The sequence below is a fragment of the Pyxicephalus adspersus genome, chromosome 3 (genome assembly GCF_032062135.1).
Source record: "Pyxicephalus adspersus chromosome 3, UCB_Pads_2.0, whole genome shotgun sequence".
Taxonomy (NCBI): Eukaryota; Metazoa; Chordata; class Amphibia; order Anura; family Pyxicephalidae; genus Pyxicephalus; species Pyxicephalus adspersus.
Window position 1 is genome coordinate 30,582,967 of NC_092860.1, and position 17,363 is coordinate 30,600,329.

At 38.2% G+C, this 17,363-nt stretch overlaps 1 protein-coding gene across 1 annotated transcript in view; it reads left to right on the forward strand.

Moving 5' to 3' along the window:
* The first annotated feature begins 490 nt into the window (after nt 1-490).
* Nucleotides 491-17,363, forward strand: part of LOC140325970 (guanine nucleotide-binding protein G(q) subunit alpha) — a 49,395-nt gene continuing 32,522 nt past the window's right edge. Inside the window, exon 1 of the mRNA XM_072404114.1 lies at nt 491-1,444. Within this exon, the coding sequence (XP_072260215.1) occupies nt 1,309-1,444 (136 nt within the window). The 5' untranslated portion in view covers nt 491-1,308. The remainder of the gene's footprint in view (nt 1,445-17,363) is intronic.

The following is a 17,363-nucleotide window of genomic DNA, read 5'->3' on the forward strand; positions in this document are numbered from 1 at the left end:
ATCAGGGAAATTGGAGATTTAACTAATTGTATTAGTTTAAAATTTTAAAGGGCTGTGTTTATCAAACATTCCCTATTTGATATCCTTCAGATGTCTGTGTTTTAATGGCAGTAATTACCAAACAATATTTGTCAGATTCTGTTTTTTAATGGAGCCCTAAGAATAATACATTTATGCCAACTTCAGGCACCCAAGAATTGCTTCTGATACCACAAGTGGAAATGGATGAATGTGGATTGTAAGAAATAAAAGTAATGCATAGTCCAATGTTGAATGATTTGTGTGAATATATAGTGGCTGCATGTTGTGGGGTGTATAGATCTGTAATTGTGTGCTGCAGGGGGATCACATAGGATTCCATGGCTAGAAATATAAGTGGAATAATGCTTTGGGCTGAGATTGTAATGCAGCAGACCTGATTTTTTTCCTCCCCTTGACTTGCAGATCTCTCCTCCCTAGTTTCTCAACGTCATATGATCCAATGGTGAATTGGTTGTAATAGAATGACATGCAGGGAGCAGAGAAGGCATAAATGCATGGATTTGTGTGAAGAAGCCTGCACAGTGGATGTCATGGAAGGCAGCCTGCAGTGATTTGTAGGGAAGGGGTGAGAAGCAGGGTGAGGGTGGCAGAGATCGCTGCTTGTCTCTGTCTTTGGATTGGCACTCCTATATAACTGTCTATCCCTGCTTGCTTGGAGAAGGTCCGCCATATTCTGCCTTACCACGCCCGGGGAGCAGAGCCATTGGAAAAGGCTGCCTAGGAAATGATCGGCGTCCTGTGCCACCGACAAGACGTGACCGATCCGTGAAGGAGACCTTCCACAAGGACAAGAGACATTTATAAACCGTGTACTGAAAATCGGGGCGAAAGGGAAAAAATGTGTATGAGGGGGAAGGGCACAAGCCGATCTGCTTGTTAGAGGTGCTCTACCGATCTGCAGCCAACACACACAGCACACATCGCCCTAGTTATAACAAGGGATCGCAGCAGGCTGCCAAGGAGTGAGCTGATTTCGTCCCATGGATGTCACCATGTTGTTTGGTGCATGCTTGTGAGAGGAGGCGGAGCGGGCGGGTGACAGCGGATCGGGTGTTAGGTGTACACGGGTAACGGGCACTACCCACCCCGGGGTGCCATCACATCAGCCGGGGCCACCGGAGTGCCTTGGCCCCTGTGTGGAGCTCGTGTTATATTGCAGCCTCCTCTGCCTATCTCTCAGCACAGGCCCCCCTTGTCTCCTACAGCAAGGAAGCAGCAAGGCAGCGGCGGCTCGCAGGGTGGGGGTCTGAGCAGCACTCGGGAGACATGACTCTGGAGTCCATCATGGCGTGCTGCCTCAGCGAGGAGGCCAAGGAAGCCAGGAGGATCAACGACGAGATAGAGAGACAGCTCCGCCGGGACAAGAGGGACGCCCGCAGGGAGCTCAAACTGCTGCTGCTCGGTCAGTACCACAGGGATTGTGTGTGTGTGTGATATATGTGTATTGTGTGTGTGATATATGTGTATTGTGTGTGTGATATATGTGTGTGTGTGTGTATTGTATGTATATATATTGCACCCCTCCCTGCTTCATGTGTGTCCATTCATAGGGAATGCACTGGCGGTGCCCAATGTGTAGTACAAAGGAATGTACAATCAGTGTGTGTGGACCATGGCAGCATACATTCACCACACGTCTGTCAGATGGCAGCATATTCACCCAGTGCTAACAATACAGCCCACCGCCTGCCATTAGATCACCATTTTCCACATAGGATGCCCATAAGCCATGTTACTTACATGTTCTCCACCCATTCACACGCTTTATTCACATATGGAAGTAGTCGCCCAATTCTACCCAGGAAACAAAATGGGGGCTGCGTTTCTGAGGGTCCTACATATTCACCGTGTATTGGAGGGGATGCTATGTGTACTCGCCCATTCTATATAATGCCAGCATCTTTATTGTATGTTGTAAATGATGGAATGATGGTTATGTGGCATTGGCAGAGGAAATATACCCAACACTGGTTGTGGGGCATTATATATATATATATATATATATATATATATATATATGTGTGTGTGTATTATCCCCATACATGTTCCATGTTATTGCTACACGTTGCATAGGATGTCACTATCCCCATACATGTTCCTTTCCAGTGTCATATATTGTATGGGATGCCAGTATATTACCCCCATACGTGTTCCATGTCATTGGTATATATTGTATAGGATATTGGTATATTATCACCAAACATGTTCCATTTCATTGTATAGGATGTCAGTAAGTTATCCCTTATACATCTTCCATTTGTACATATTATACGTTCTTCCCATACGTGTTCCTTTCCAGTGTTATATATTGTATGTGTTATTTGTTTTTTTCCCCCTATACATGTTCCATTGGTACAATTGTATAGCATGTCAGTATTCGCCCCAATACGTGTTTCATGTCTGGTATAGATTGTAGAGGTTATCCTTATAATATCCCCATACATGTTCTGTTTTCTTGGCATATAAAACACCACATACATAATTTTTCTTTTTCATGTTGTAATCCTTTTATTGTATGTTCAAGGTTTTCGTGTTGATCCAGATCTATTATTACTGCGTCCATAGACAAGAATGCATTCCATCATTTGATATTTGTATTAATATTTTTGCAATAACGTTAGGTGGAAGATGGACAGCCTGGAGTAGCCACTGTTATGTGTTGATGGTAGAAATTGGGGTTAAACATGATCTAGAAATTATTTTTGTGGCCTTGGTTTGAAGCGAAGCATCGAGATTGATTTGCTTTTTTATAAAGAAATATTTTGCGTGTCCGTGAAGGTGCTATGTGTTGGCATATGATGCCTGCTTGTGTGTTGGGTAATGAAGCCTTGGATGCAATGAGTATATTTATTTTTAAGAAATCGAGGGAATGTGAAGGTTTTTCTAACGTGGCGTAGGCTTCTAAGAAGCCATAATGTATTCTACCAAAGGATTGCTATACTTGTAGTTGAAGTGTGAATTTTCACATTTCTATGGAACAGCAGACTTGGCACCATCTGCATTGGTAGTTATTCTGCTTTGTGAATCTGCAGGCATTTAATCATGGAATATAGCAGCACTACAAATAGTGTGTTCAGTGTGCCGTCATTGTGGCATTATGTTTGGCTTACCAGTAGACTTGGATAGGGCTGCACCTTTATCATCGGGCCTGTAGCTTATTCAACCCTAATGGGTTGTGTGTGGTCATCAGAGACCGTAAATAAGTGGCTCTACTCAATGATTGAGCTTGGTATTCTATGTTTATAGATTGCCATTTGGATGGGCCTGAAATTCAACTGTACAGCAAGAATGACAAGTTCATTCTATTATACAGACCAGGCAGATTTTTTATGATCGTGTATTTGTATAATGCCAACAGGGTCCATAGTCATGTCACTGTCTCACAAGGAGATCACAATATAATGTCCCTAAGTCATAGTCTCTTCATTAAACACAATTTGTTGTAAAAGTTTATATTTTCTAAATGAAATGGTCTGATGTGGCAGATCTAGTTGTCGTCTCATGATTACCATACCATTATTTGAAGATTTTTAGTCCCTGAATATCCTCAATTTTGTTCAATCAGCCATTGTAGTGTGCGCTATTAATGAACAGGGATCATTGGCTTGTATGGGTACAGTGGGCAATGATGTGGGTAATGATGGATAATTGGCTGCCATTTATATAGACCAGTGTTTCTCAGCAGGGTTCCTCCAGAGGATGCCTGGGCTTCCTTGTGCAATGAGCAGTTTGTGAATTTTTTGTGGTCTGTTTAATACCTATAGATACCAATTATTGGTATTGGCTATCCGAAATAATGGCAGCTTTCCCACTGGCCAACAAAGTAAGATGCATTCATCCTCCTGACCACCACCCTAATGTACTGTGAATTGTGTTTCCCCAAAAGGTAGAGAAACCCTGATATACAGTCTGGACTTTTTGTCTCCAACAATAGCTCTCCTCCAAAATTAACCTGCCATTACAGAAATATAATGGCGCCCGTTGTGGACTTCCTTTCAAAAACTCTAGTTGCCTGATTGTTATACTGTCTCTCGGCTTTTAGTACTTTTAAAACCATTGACCTGTAGCAAGTATGTTGATAAGGAAAAGCCGAATGTCCTTATCTGCATACTTGTTCTTGGTCTCCGACTTGGTTGACGCAGGAAAGTTGGCATGACATCTAGGGAGCTAGTGTTTTCAGAATGACAGGATAACTTTAAGGCTATTTGATTATTTAGGTATAATCTCCATGTGTAGGGCATGAAGCCATGTTAATACTAATAGCCTATGTTTCCCAGATTTCAAAAGAGAGCAATGGGTTCATTTTTATGCAATGGTTAGATAAATCGCCAGTCATGTGTATATTGATAGCATTTCAGTAGAACCCTAAAATGCACCTATGTGTTTTTTCTCTTTTGTATTACAAGAGAATGAAAGCAAAACTGTAATTGTTGTAAGGCAGTTCATTTGTTGGACATCACCATCTAATATGTAGCATGTAGGGAACTGTAAAATTAGGTTTAGTTGTCTGCAGTTCAGTGTGGTTGATAGGTCTTTCTTGGGGAGTTTCCTTTTCATTGTCCTAAAGGAGATTTTTTTTAAACTCTTGGAATATGTTACTAATAATATTACTTTAGTTTTGTTCTTAACGGTTTTGCTTTCCATTAAAAGAAATAATCTATATATCTACTAATAGACATAGTTCCTGGTGGGGAATTCAAACCAGTAAATAGTCTTTAGCATTAAATTTGTAGGTTGGTCAGAATTTCATTTTGATGGTCAACACATCTGTTCCTAGGTTTCTTATGATAGCATTCTAAGCATGTGTTTTCAAAATCATACCTGCCCAAGGTTGTTATTTTACTTTCTGAGTATCAAATCGCAATTGGAAAGCCATTCATTCCGAAATACAAAATCCAGAAAATCCCTAAGACTTTGCACACCTTTGGCTTTATTGAAATGAAAGGTTCAGTTAATCTTTAGGTTGATCTCATACTTCTGCATTGCTGCAACATATAAAGACACCTGTTTTGTGCATTTTTAAGTTGTGGTGCTATTCTTAATGGTATAGCCATCCATCTAAATTGCATTGACCATTTTTGAGAAGTAGGCAGCCTATTACAATGCATCTACTGCCGTAATGCAATGCATTTTATTGCTGGAAATATTATTCATTAACGCAACAGTATGAATCAAACTTTGAAGTATTTAATTAAATAAAACTAAATTTTAGCTCTAAATGTTGCTATATTTTTCCTTTATTGCTTAAAGAATCATTACGTTCTAATTCTAGGCAAAAATGCGAAAAATACCATTGGGCTTTTTTCATGCCTAGAAAAAGGCTATTGAGACAGCGTTTGGAATCGAACCACCTTGGCTTATAGAGAAAAATGAAAATTTTAGTTCACCGTGAATGTGTAGATTCAAAACTGGATAGAAAACTATGGTAATGCATGGTCCTCTTCTACCTGAATAATGTCCTATGCGCATACACACTGCATGAAAGTATGGACAGCAACAGGCAAATATAAAAATGGAAACCCTAGACCAATGCCCCTTAGTCTAGTAATAAGGCCAGTGCACATGTATGCATTTATTATTACTAATATTCAATATTTATGTAGCACCGACATATTATGCAGCGCTTGATATTAAATAGGGGTTGCAAATGAGAGACAGATACAGACAGTGACACAGGATGAGGAGAGTACCCTGCCCCAAAGAGCTTACAATTTATGATCATAAAACAAGCTTTAATGCACTTTACTGGACCTGGCAAAGTCGGCTAACAGGATTATGGATATGCTGGCATCTAAAGTGATTCACATGTACATTAATTGGCTGTGTAAATAGTTGTTTTGTATATTTGTTTTGTTTTTTCTTGCCTGGAGTACTTCTAATTGTTTTTAGCATTTAGTCCTACCAGTAGCCTATTACAAACAATTGATGCAGGTGCCATATTCATACGCAAACCTGATGCAAAGACGATCGGATATAGTCTTGCTCTTCTAGTATTTCTACATTATTTTCTAGAATTAATATATAAAAATCCTATTTTTTTGCCAAAAAAACATAATGCAATTGTAAATGCAAATTAGTTAACTTTTTGTATTTTATTAGTTACAGAAAAGCCTAATGATGTCTATTTACCAATGTTTCATCTTGTGGGATGGGTATTATATATCCATGTTGTGTTTTTATGAACTGAAACTATGTTTTGTGTTTTAGCATAATGATTGCTTAGGCAAAACATCTATTTGCAATCATTTATTTTTTGCTAATGCTAATAGATATTCACTGCACCAACAGCTTAGAAAAAGGATATAGTCAAATTCGTAAGTTGCATTTAGTGGTTAATTTTGCATTAGATAAATAGAAATACAAATTATGACGCTGCCACAGTTTTCATGAAGATTGCAGAATTATTGCTTCCTGGAATTAAAATGAGAGAAGATGTTATCATTGAAGTACCCAGTGGTTGCTTTTCATTTGCAAATTTGGTGCCTGGTTGGCCTACTATATTAGGACAGTATGTTTATTGCTGATAGAAAACAAAACACATGGATCTAAATGTCTTTTATATTTGTGGTATTATGTTGTATGTATATTATTAGTCCTTGGGTAAACTTGGATAATGCAGTGATTAATTGTACACAAACATACATCATTAGGGTACATGTATGATCTGATGCTGATAGGAGCCCCTGGTACACTTGTTCCTAGGCAATTGGTCCATGTATAGGGATCTTACTTCATGCCTAAGTGCTGTTTCAGAGACCATTAGTAGACAAACTTGTTTCTTGAATTGCAGGGGTTTGAATTAGTGTGTTATGCAACATGCAAATGTGCTTTTTGTAGTGAAAGCTGGACTTTCAAGTGACAATATATCTGATATTGATTGTGCCAGAATAGAAATATGGGATCTTAATTGCTGACTGGTTTTCCAGGGTGGAGGCGAGTGGTCGTTGTTATACTCAATGACCAGGACCAAGTATATACAGTTAGGTCCATAAGTATTTGGACAGAACTTTTTTCTAATTTTGGTTCTGTAAATTACCAAAATAATTTTAAATGAAACCACTCCGTTGAACTGCAAACTTTCATCTTATTTCAGTGGATTGAACAAAAAATGTAAGGAACTAAAGCCTTTTTTTTACAATCGCTTCATTTCGGGGGCTCAAAAGTAATTGGGCAATTGACTCAAAGGCTATTTCATGGGCTGGTGTGGGCAATTCCTTTATGTCATTATCAATTAAGCAGATAAAAGGCCTGGAGTTGATTTGAGGGCGGGGAGTGGTGCTTGAATGTGAAAGATTCAGACAACATGCGGTCACAGGAGCTCTCCAAGCAGGTGAAACGAGCCATCCTTAAGCTACAGAAACAGAAAAAACCCATCCGAGACATTGCTACAATATTAGAAGTGGCAAAATCTACAGTTTGGTACATCATGAGAAAGAAACAAAGCACTGGTGAACTCAGCAACGCCAAAAGACCTGGACGTCCATGGAAGACAACAGTGGTGGATGATGGCAAAAATCATTTGCATGGTGAAGAGAAACCCCTTCACAACAGCCAACCAAGTGAACAACACTCTCCAGGAAGTAGGCGTATCGATATCCAAGTCTACCATAAAGAGAAGACTGCATGAAAGTAAATACAGAGGGTGCACTGCAAGGTGCAAGCCACTCATAAGCCTCAAGAATAGAAAGGCTAGATTGGACTTTCCTAAAAAAAAACATCTAAAAACGCCAGCACAGTTCTGGAAAAACATTCTTTGGACAGATGAAACCAAGATCAACTATTACCAGAATGATGGCAAGATAAAAGTATGGAGAAGGCGTGGAACCGCTCACGATCCAAAGCATAGCACATCATCTGTAAAACATGGCGGAGGCAGTGTGATGGCTTGGGCGTGCATGGCTGCCTGTGGCACTGGGACACTAGGGTTTATCCATGAGATGACACAGGACAGAAGCAGCCAAATTAATTCTGAGTTGTTCAGAGACATACTGTCTGCTCAAATCCAGCTATATGCAGTCACATTGATTGGGAGGCGTTTCATAATACAGATGGACAATGACCCAAAACATACAGCCAAAGCAACCCAGGAGTTTATTAAAGCAAAGAAGTGGAATATTCTTGAATGGCCAAGTCAGTCACCTGATCTGAACCCAATTGAGCATGCATTTCACTTGTTGAAGACTAAACTTCAGACAGTAAGGCCCACAAACAGCAACTGAAAGCCGCTGCAGTAAAGGCCTGGCAGGGCATTAAAAAGGAGGAAACCCGGCATCTGGTGATGTCCATGAGTTCAAGACTACAGGCTGTCATTGCCAGCAAAGAGTTTTCAACCAAGTGTTAGAAATAAACATTTTATTTTCAGCGTTTTAATTTGTCCAATTACTTTTGAGCCCCTGAAATGAAGTGATTGTGTTACAAAAAGGCTTTAGTTCCTCACATTTTTATGCAATGTTTTTGTTCAACCCAGTGAATTAAAGCTGAAAGTCTGCAGTTCAACTGCATCTGAGTTGTTTCATTTAAAATGAATTGTGGTAATGTACAGAACCAAAATTAGAAAAAACATGTCTCCGTCCAAATATTTGTGGACCTAACTGTATAGAAAATGTATTGTCCCAACATTTGTCAGTCAGTGATTCTTCACCAAGCAGTAAAAGAAACGTAACGATAACCTTGGTGTGTGGATTCACAAAAACAAGTTGGCACTACAAATTCCCACTGCACTATTGTGACCGTTTTATCACATAGTGAGAGCTCTGTGCACTTAGGATGAGGGCCCTTTATGTACATGGCCAAAGGTTTCACCATTTAATGGGATTATGTATTTGGCTGGCAGAGGCATATAGTAAGAGTTATCCCTGAGATAATCGAACCTCATAACTTTTTTTTTTTTCTCCATGTTTACATACTGGTAAGCCATTTTCAGACTACATATGATTGAAAGCTGAGTTTTTTTTAGCTTCCATTCTAGTGTAATCCTCATCTTTTCCTGTGTCTACATCTAAGGTATGTTATTTATCCAAAGCCAAACTAGAGCTTCTTCCAGGTTCGGTTCTTGAGCTATCTTGATTGACCATGCTGGAATGATGTCATTCATTCTTGTCCGTTCTGCAACAAATAGCTGCCTGCACACAATTTGTTTTTCTAGTTTTGTTAAGTTTTGAGTTTAGTTGGTGTTAAAAGCAGAACTAGATACATTTTTATAGCGATTTTTTTTCTTCTTATTTTTGCATTCAACTAGTGGGCAGTTTGATTAAATGTGAACGTATGACACCAAAATGAGGAAGCGTAATAGATATCACTATATTTCCCGGCATTCCTTCACTATGGCAGTAAGTGCATGTTACATAGATGAAAGGTGTGGTCTTTCCAAGGGAAATAACATTGCTCTATGGATACATTATATATAGTTATAAGCATTGTCTCCCCAGGACAAAAAGTATGTTACCGGCAGGATTAAAAAGTGAAAATAAATTGAAAAGGCCTAAATGGGGCTAAACTAACATGAACCAAACCCTTAGGATTGGTAACTGCAGTATATTATTTTTGTTCATGGGTTGCACTGTACTTTGTAGAGATTTTTGCTCACTTCTCTTCAGGTTTCTGAGACACAAGGTTGGGTTTATTGTATGCGCTTTCATGTAAAATGTGTGGTTTAATGCAACAGTATGTGTTGATTTGCTTAAGTGCCATTTATTTGTAACTGCACCCAAAATGAACATTAAAGCGGGGTTTGCACTTAATTTTTTTTCCACCTACCTTTTCTTGCTAAAGAGCATTTAATAAATATACGTACCACACCCAGCAAATTTCACATATTCTTTCTGTTGCTGCCTGCTATGTCTCAGACTGTCCTCACTGCTCATGTGTGGTATTGTTTACTGCTTCATTTACATTTGTAGAATGCCCCTAATGGGGCAGCACCTAATCTCATGTGCAGAAGAAATGGCCCACAGCCTCCTTGGATACCTGACATAGGGAGGCCACAGGTTTCCCATTCGGTCTTTATCACCACAACAGTACAGATGAAATGGGTGGGTACACATTTAGAAAGTAATTATTTGTATAAGTAATATATTTTGATGAAAGCACTGCATTAACAAAACACTACAGGGATTCCCACAATATCACAGTAATAGTTTCTTGAAGTATTTTGCTACAATTTTAGACTGTAGTGTTACACTATGTATTCTTGATAGGCAAACATCTTATTAAAGTAGGCCACCTGAGCCCTTATATATTCATGTGAATAACGGCTGTGTCATTATTATGTAAACGTACGCTAGTGATTAAGAAAAAGATTAACTTTTTTGATATTTCACTTTTGTATAAAATGGCTTATGCCATTCTTATTCTTTGCCCTGGGATCTTCCAAACTAGACACACGCATGGATTTCAGTCCATCTTCTACCATTCCCGGGCAGGAGAGAATAGTTCATTGTGGTGATAGCACTTACTTCTCCACCTTACCAAGTTAGCTAATGATCATTAAATGTATAAATCTGAATGAATTCTTTTCACCCTCTGACTGTTGGGGTACTTTTGGGTTCTTTTGTTTATCCCCTATTCTTCATATAAATGTATGATTAACTTTGGGCAAATAATACATTCATTTAGATTTCAGAAACACATATATGCAAACAATACACAATTCTATTTCTCAGCTTCAAACCTTCCTACTCTTCTGTTCCCTGACTGTCTTTCTGCTGTAGCTTTTTATCTTCCCCCTTACTACAGCTGAACATAAGTTAAACAGAACAGAATTTTCCCAGTGTTTTAATCCATTTCTCTACCTGAACTAACAATGTAGATAACATCCCTAGCTTCTCAAGCAATCTGTCTAGGGGGTAATATTTGATTTGTTCATTAACCACTTTTATCTATATTTCAAACTGATATCTCTCACCCATCAGTCTCACACAGGGCACTATAAAAATCCTAAAGTACTGTATGTCTTTATTTCCCACCACCTCTGTTTCAATTTCTTCTGCCCTGCCTTTCAGCCAAACTCATCACTGGTTGCTAATTACACACGTCCAACATACAAAGCTCTTCTTTACGCTTCAAAAAACTTTCTGCTCTTCACCCGAAGAGGACCCTGAAAGTGAATACTGGTTACTGGGTGCTCCCCAGGATATGTGGGTCTTGGGAAGTACAGATCTATGACTATAGAAAAGATCCTAATGAAAAAATTATAGCTACCCAGCATATACTTTTAAAATTTGTTTAAAACATTCACCAACTGCACCACCTAGTTATTAATTTTTTCTATATACCATTTAGAGATCCTTTATTCTGCCATTTTTAGTTACTTTCTGTGCATATGCAATTGCCATAGAAGTCCCCTATGATCTTTCCTTATAATTATATACCAACAGCTGTTTATTTGCATGGAGTTTATATCACCAATCTCGCTGTAAGCTGAACCTTTGTGTTTGAAAGCCAGCACTGCTAACCATTGAGGTCTCTGCTCAATCTAGTAATTGTACTATCATGACTTAACAAGAAGATGAGGGTGACCTCACTGTATTTTTTTTTTTTTTTTTTTTTTTTACTTTTTTTTTTTTTTTTTTTATTTTGTTTTTTGTTTTGATCATCTAAAACTGAACAAAATAGATATGTATATAAAGTGGGCGTTAGATTCAGAACCCATTAACATATGCATTAGGAATCTTCACATTCAAGAATAAATTGTAGCCCTGACATGGGTAAATGATGTGCTGGTAGTCAACCATCCTAATGAGCTAAATGTTGCTTTTATAAATCTCCAGCAAACAAATGCTACCATTTACTAGAATAACTTTCATGTATAGAAACCTTGGAAGCTTGAATGAGGCAAAGGATTGACTTTCCCTCACCCTCTTCTGCATAAAGCACCTCACACCATTTCACTTGGAAAGAGACCATCTGAATTCAGCAGCTACTCTTGGGTGAACTTTGTATTAAAATAAATTATATAGAAATGTAAAATGGGTTTTAAAAAAAGCCAGGGCGTAAAAGCTGAGGTTTATGTGCTTTGGAGGTTCACTCAATTTCACATTTAGTAATTCCTCCCACTGAAGTTACAGTATTGTGATTTCAAGACCATGGGAAATACCTAAGGTTTATAACCTTTTATGCAGAGATTACAGGTGGTGCAATAAAATGAAATTTAGGCATATCAGTTAGAGGTAAGGATTGATACAAATGTAAAATTAATCTCTCCTTTTTTTTTTTTTTTTTTTTTTTTGTAATTTGATCAGTTATCATTGCATATCCAGGTCAGGAACTAACTATATGGTTGTAATGTATATGTTTATGATTTTAACGTCAAAAATTTTTTCCGTTTTTGGCTGGCCATTTTTATAATTTACACCGCTATTAGTTTACACAGATGTAATGATGTTATTGGTGTCCCTGTTAGGGAGCTGGTGACAGAAGTTGACATAGGAAGTTGGAATTCTGAACCAGGAAGTCAAATTGTTAATCCACAAACTAGGAGCGTCGCCTGTCTGGCTGTGCAATATGGAAAATGCGTGCAGATTGTGAGATAACATACTATAGGTTATGTCTGATTTCACCTTACTGAGCTGCTGTCACTCTTTCCACACATCTGTATGACCGACATCAACTAAAAAAATTCTATTTTATTAACTTGCCCAAACTAGGAAACCAATGACCTAATAGATAATTATATCATTTAAATACGTTTATTGTGGTACATCTACAGTCTTCAAATGTGTAGCATCATATTAGTTGACCATTAATGCTGGTTCCTAGTCTTCTATATTAGCGGAATGTGTAGTCTGAAGGAACAGTTTTATATAAGAAATGCTCTCCATGTATAGATCTTAGGAAAGCTTTAAATAAAACGGACAATACAATATTGTGATGTCATCCTTGTGTTCAGCAATTATGAATAGTTCTTATGTTGCATTGCTTATATATTATGCAATAGGGCTTGATTGCTTCTATAGTTGTTGAGCTTTAAATTTAGATATAATAAAGCACCTCAGAGGAATGGCTTTGTAATTAGGCTCCTGCCTTTTTCAATTTGAAATGGTTCAAAAGCATTGTTTCACTTTAGTCAGGAGGAGAATGAGGAACATTTTATAATCCTTGTCTTCAGAGTTCTTTTACAACCTGATGTGTTACCATGCATATGTACTTAAGTGCATTTCACACCACATTCTTAGTATTTCTTATGTTTGTCAGCTTTACAAAATGTTAAATTGCCTGCCAAAGATGGGTAGAGTAGGCTGATCAGCCAGAAGGATATTTGAACCTAATGTGGACAGGTCAAGAAAACAATTTTAGACTCCTTTTGAATGGACCTCCAAACCCAATGATTGGTCTTACCTAAAAGTCATCTGTGCAGTAAAAATGTATACATAGCTGCACTGCGCTAAATTTATGGCATGGCCTAAAGGGGCATGGTTAGTATGGCCTACTTCCATATTTTGGCTAAGAGACATTACTGATCCCACCTCCTTTGGGTAAGAAGAAAAGCTACCCCCCCCCTTCGTAAAACGATAGATAAGCAAGAAACTAGCTGCTATCAGCCGACTCTCTGTCTAGTAAACCTGCACATCCTAATTCCCTGCTACCCTTTTGTTACTTGAATTCATTTATTCAGCAAGGGATATCTCCTTTTATGAGAGGAAATCCCCCTATTGTCCATTGTACAAACAGTCTCGCCAGTTCCCCTGAAGAAGCCTGCTGGCGAAACGCGTCGGTCTAAAGCTACGTACACACATCAGATTTTTATCGCCCGATCATCGGCCAATTATCGGGCGAAAATCTGCTGTGTGTACAGTCGGTGTCGTCCGTCGTCCGGACGACCGACCTGCCGGATCCACGGACGATGGACGACAGCCGATCCTAATGAAAGGGAAGGGGAGAGCGCGCAGCAGGGTGCCGCTCCGTCGCTCTCCCCCTCCCCTCTCCTTAGAGCATGAACGGTGCTGTATGTACAGCACCGTTCATGCATCGTGCACTCCCTTGTTGTTGGAAAGGATCGTGAAAGATCCTTTCCAACGACAAAAATTGGAAGTGTGTACGCAGCTTTAGACTTCTACTTCTATAATTTCTAATGTCTAGATATTTGGTGTCACATCCCATGATATCAACTGGAAAGACAGAAACTTATTTGACTGTTTGATGGGTGTGAATGAAAGCTATGCTTTCATCTATTTATGAATTCACAATATAAAGTTGTTGTTGCCCAACTAAACCCCAGCTTTCTCTCGTTTCTTACTTCTATACTTTGTTATTCTTAGGAAAAAAAATGTAGGACTGTACAACATAGTGTGGTGGCCATTGGAGGAAGAACTTCCCTTGATGAAGGTCGGTAAAGAGGGGGGGGGGGCGGGATAAAGAATTAGAGCTCAGTTTGGGCGGGAGGGGTTTAGAATGAATAAACATATATTAAAAATAAAAATATTGGTGCTACGTCCTGTTTTTCTCTCCTACTCTCCATCTCCTTCATACTCTGCTGGAATTACGCACCTTTTTTAGGTATATTGGGCAGGAAATTACTGGGCTAGAATGTTAATGAATATTCTTGGAAATGAATGCTGGAACCAAGATTTCCAGCTCTTGGCTCTGGGTCATGGTGCACATAGGTGGGACACCAGGATAGTCCCTTTGTATCAGGGTCAGCCGGGAGTTATGCAGCCTTATAGTTGTTTCTGTGTTGTGAGTTCATCTAAGGCTCTGTTGCTAGTGACCGCCAGCTTCACAAGATTTGTAATGTCTTGATTTAATTACTGTTGTAATGTTGCTTACTGGCGATAACACATTTATGCACTGTCTGTGGTATTTTTTTTATTTGTGATATTTTTTTATTTGCACAAAGTTAAAGTTTCAGGACAAACTTTTGTCTACCTTGACTTTCTTTTTTCCAAGCAGTACTGACACACAAAGGTTTATTATAATGTCCTGTCTTGTTCTGAAAAATTAACTGTTTGTCCGAATAAAAAAGTATCATGGACAGTGTTTAATTCTGTATTAGGCGTATGTAACCATATTGGTGAACTTGCACTAATCCCCTGAATCTTACTGGACGTAAATCTGCACTCAATTAGTTTATTTTCTTGTATTTTCTCCGCTTTTCCACATTTTTTTTTTTTTTGTTTTTGTTTTTTTAAGTGTTGATTGCAATGACTTACATGGATGGTTGTGCTTCTCTTGCCATGCATGTTAATGGGAATGCCCAAGCAACTGAATCGGTTCAACTGCACCTTCAGTGCATTCTGAATAATCTTATAGGTCTCTAAAACACAATACATTTGACCCCTGATGGTTGTCTACACGGTCCTATTGTTAAATTGATATTTAATTAAACTTTTGTTCATGGACGTCTAGTTGGCAGCAGGTGGAACAAACCTAAAACCAGTATAACCACTATATCGAAGGACTGGCAAACTACAATCTATTACAATCTTGGTTTGGTTTAGATATGATTAAATTATGGTTAGCTGAGCACAGACTGGCATCATCCTTGTTATACACAACACTGTGGTGTGATTGATTTTACCAGACCCAGATAATGCCATGTGGGAGGAATGAGGACATGCCCACACGCAGACTGAGAATTTTAGTTTTTGAGAAGGAGTTTTGGAAGGTTTTCAAAATTATAGATCTTTCACTTGCTATTGGGTCTTTTCCCATGAATTGCAAAGCTGGGCCAAAGTGTATATCACATCAGTATCACAACCTTTCGTTGTGCTGTATCACTCAAATCACAATTGGTTTGGGTTGTTAGATTAGGAAAATACTTAGATAGACTTAATTTAGGAAAACACTTAGATAGACATAATTAGAGCATATGGGCTAGTCACTCGCCCTCTGTGTGCATGTTGATGAACCTTGGACACGCTGCATATCGGCTTCAAGAACTTTATTACTTTGCTATATGCTACCATTTGGCTGGTGCTATTATAATTGGTTGTCATTCACTTCTGTCACCAGGTATAGTGTTTGGCTGATAGGTGTTTATAATTGATGACAGCACTGTAAATTTTCTTTTTAATATTTTTTTTAAATTGGTAGTTTATTGTACATTGTCAAGTTTATTGATTTTTGAAGTTTATCACTGCTTACAGCTCATGGCTATATTTGTTAGCTCTGAGTGTGGTTAATATGTATAGTCTTTTTATATGGGTTGCATGTTGCTAAGTTTCCATATCATAAAATTCTTTACAATTCTAAGTTGTATTATTTAAATATGATCATTTGCAATCCTAACATACCTCAGAAGGGCTGCTGGCTTACAGATTCACTGCTTGCAATGTGTGTACATGGCTGAATTTAAACAGGGACACAATGTACCTTACAAAACTAAATTCCTTGAATGTTTCTGTTTTTATGAATACTATTGTTCAAATCACCTAAAGTAAATTCATTTGGTAGACTAGGTCATTACCTGACTTGTATGTATATCTTAGGAATTTTAGTGATTTAATACTTTCTTGTGAAAAGGCTGTTGAAGTTACACATATAGTTCTGAGAAAAAGAAAATACATCTCAAGTTTTACATTTCAGGACGTCATAGGAAATGATCTCTTCTAAAAATTAGTTACAACCTCTGATGAACAACACATTACATATAACATTGTGTTACAATATGTTTAACATTAAGTCAACATGCAAAAACAGTGTGTAAAATAATAATAATAAAAAACAACACTTTCCGCTTTCATAGGAATTAAGAAGGTATGTAGCACCCAGGTACTCGTCATCAAAAGCATTTGATTAATAATCAGCAAGTATGACCATTATATAAAAGCATACAATTTGTCAATCATCAGCTACATTGGAGCATTCAGGTGTATGCTAAGCAGGAAAGGCATTGGCAATGATCTTAGAGGAACAATTGTTGCTGGTCATCAATCTGGGAAGATTTATAAGGTTTTTTACAAACAACTTGGAAGTTGCATTCTACAATGAGAAAGATTATTCACAGGTAGAAAACATTCAAGACTGTTTCTAATCCTTCCAGTAGTGGATGTCCCAGCAAATTCACCCCAAGGTCAGACTGTCCAGAGCTTAGAAAAAAATTGATAAAATGTAAGATCTACTTCTCAGACTGAAATGAAACCTGTTTAAGATGCTGTTGCAAGACCTGTTTAGGATGCTGTTGCTGTTGAAGCAAGAGTAGGCCAAAATTTCTCAACAACAATGCAACAGAAAAGTATTACTCCAGTTTTTTCTGCTGAAAGTGGTTTTTCAAGTTATCGTATTATGGGGTATAGTGTTTTTCAGACCTGAAAAATGAAGACATTTCTTCATGTTGGTACAAGATACATGAAACCTTGGATTTGATACAGGATGTATCTTGTTTT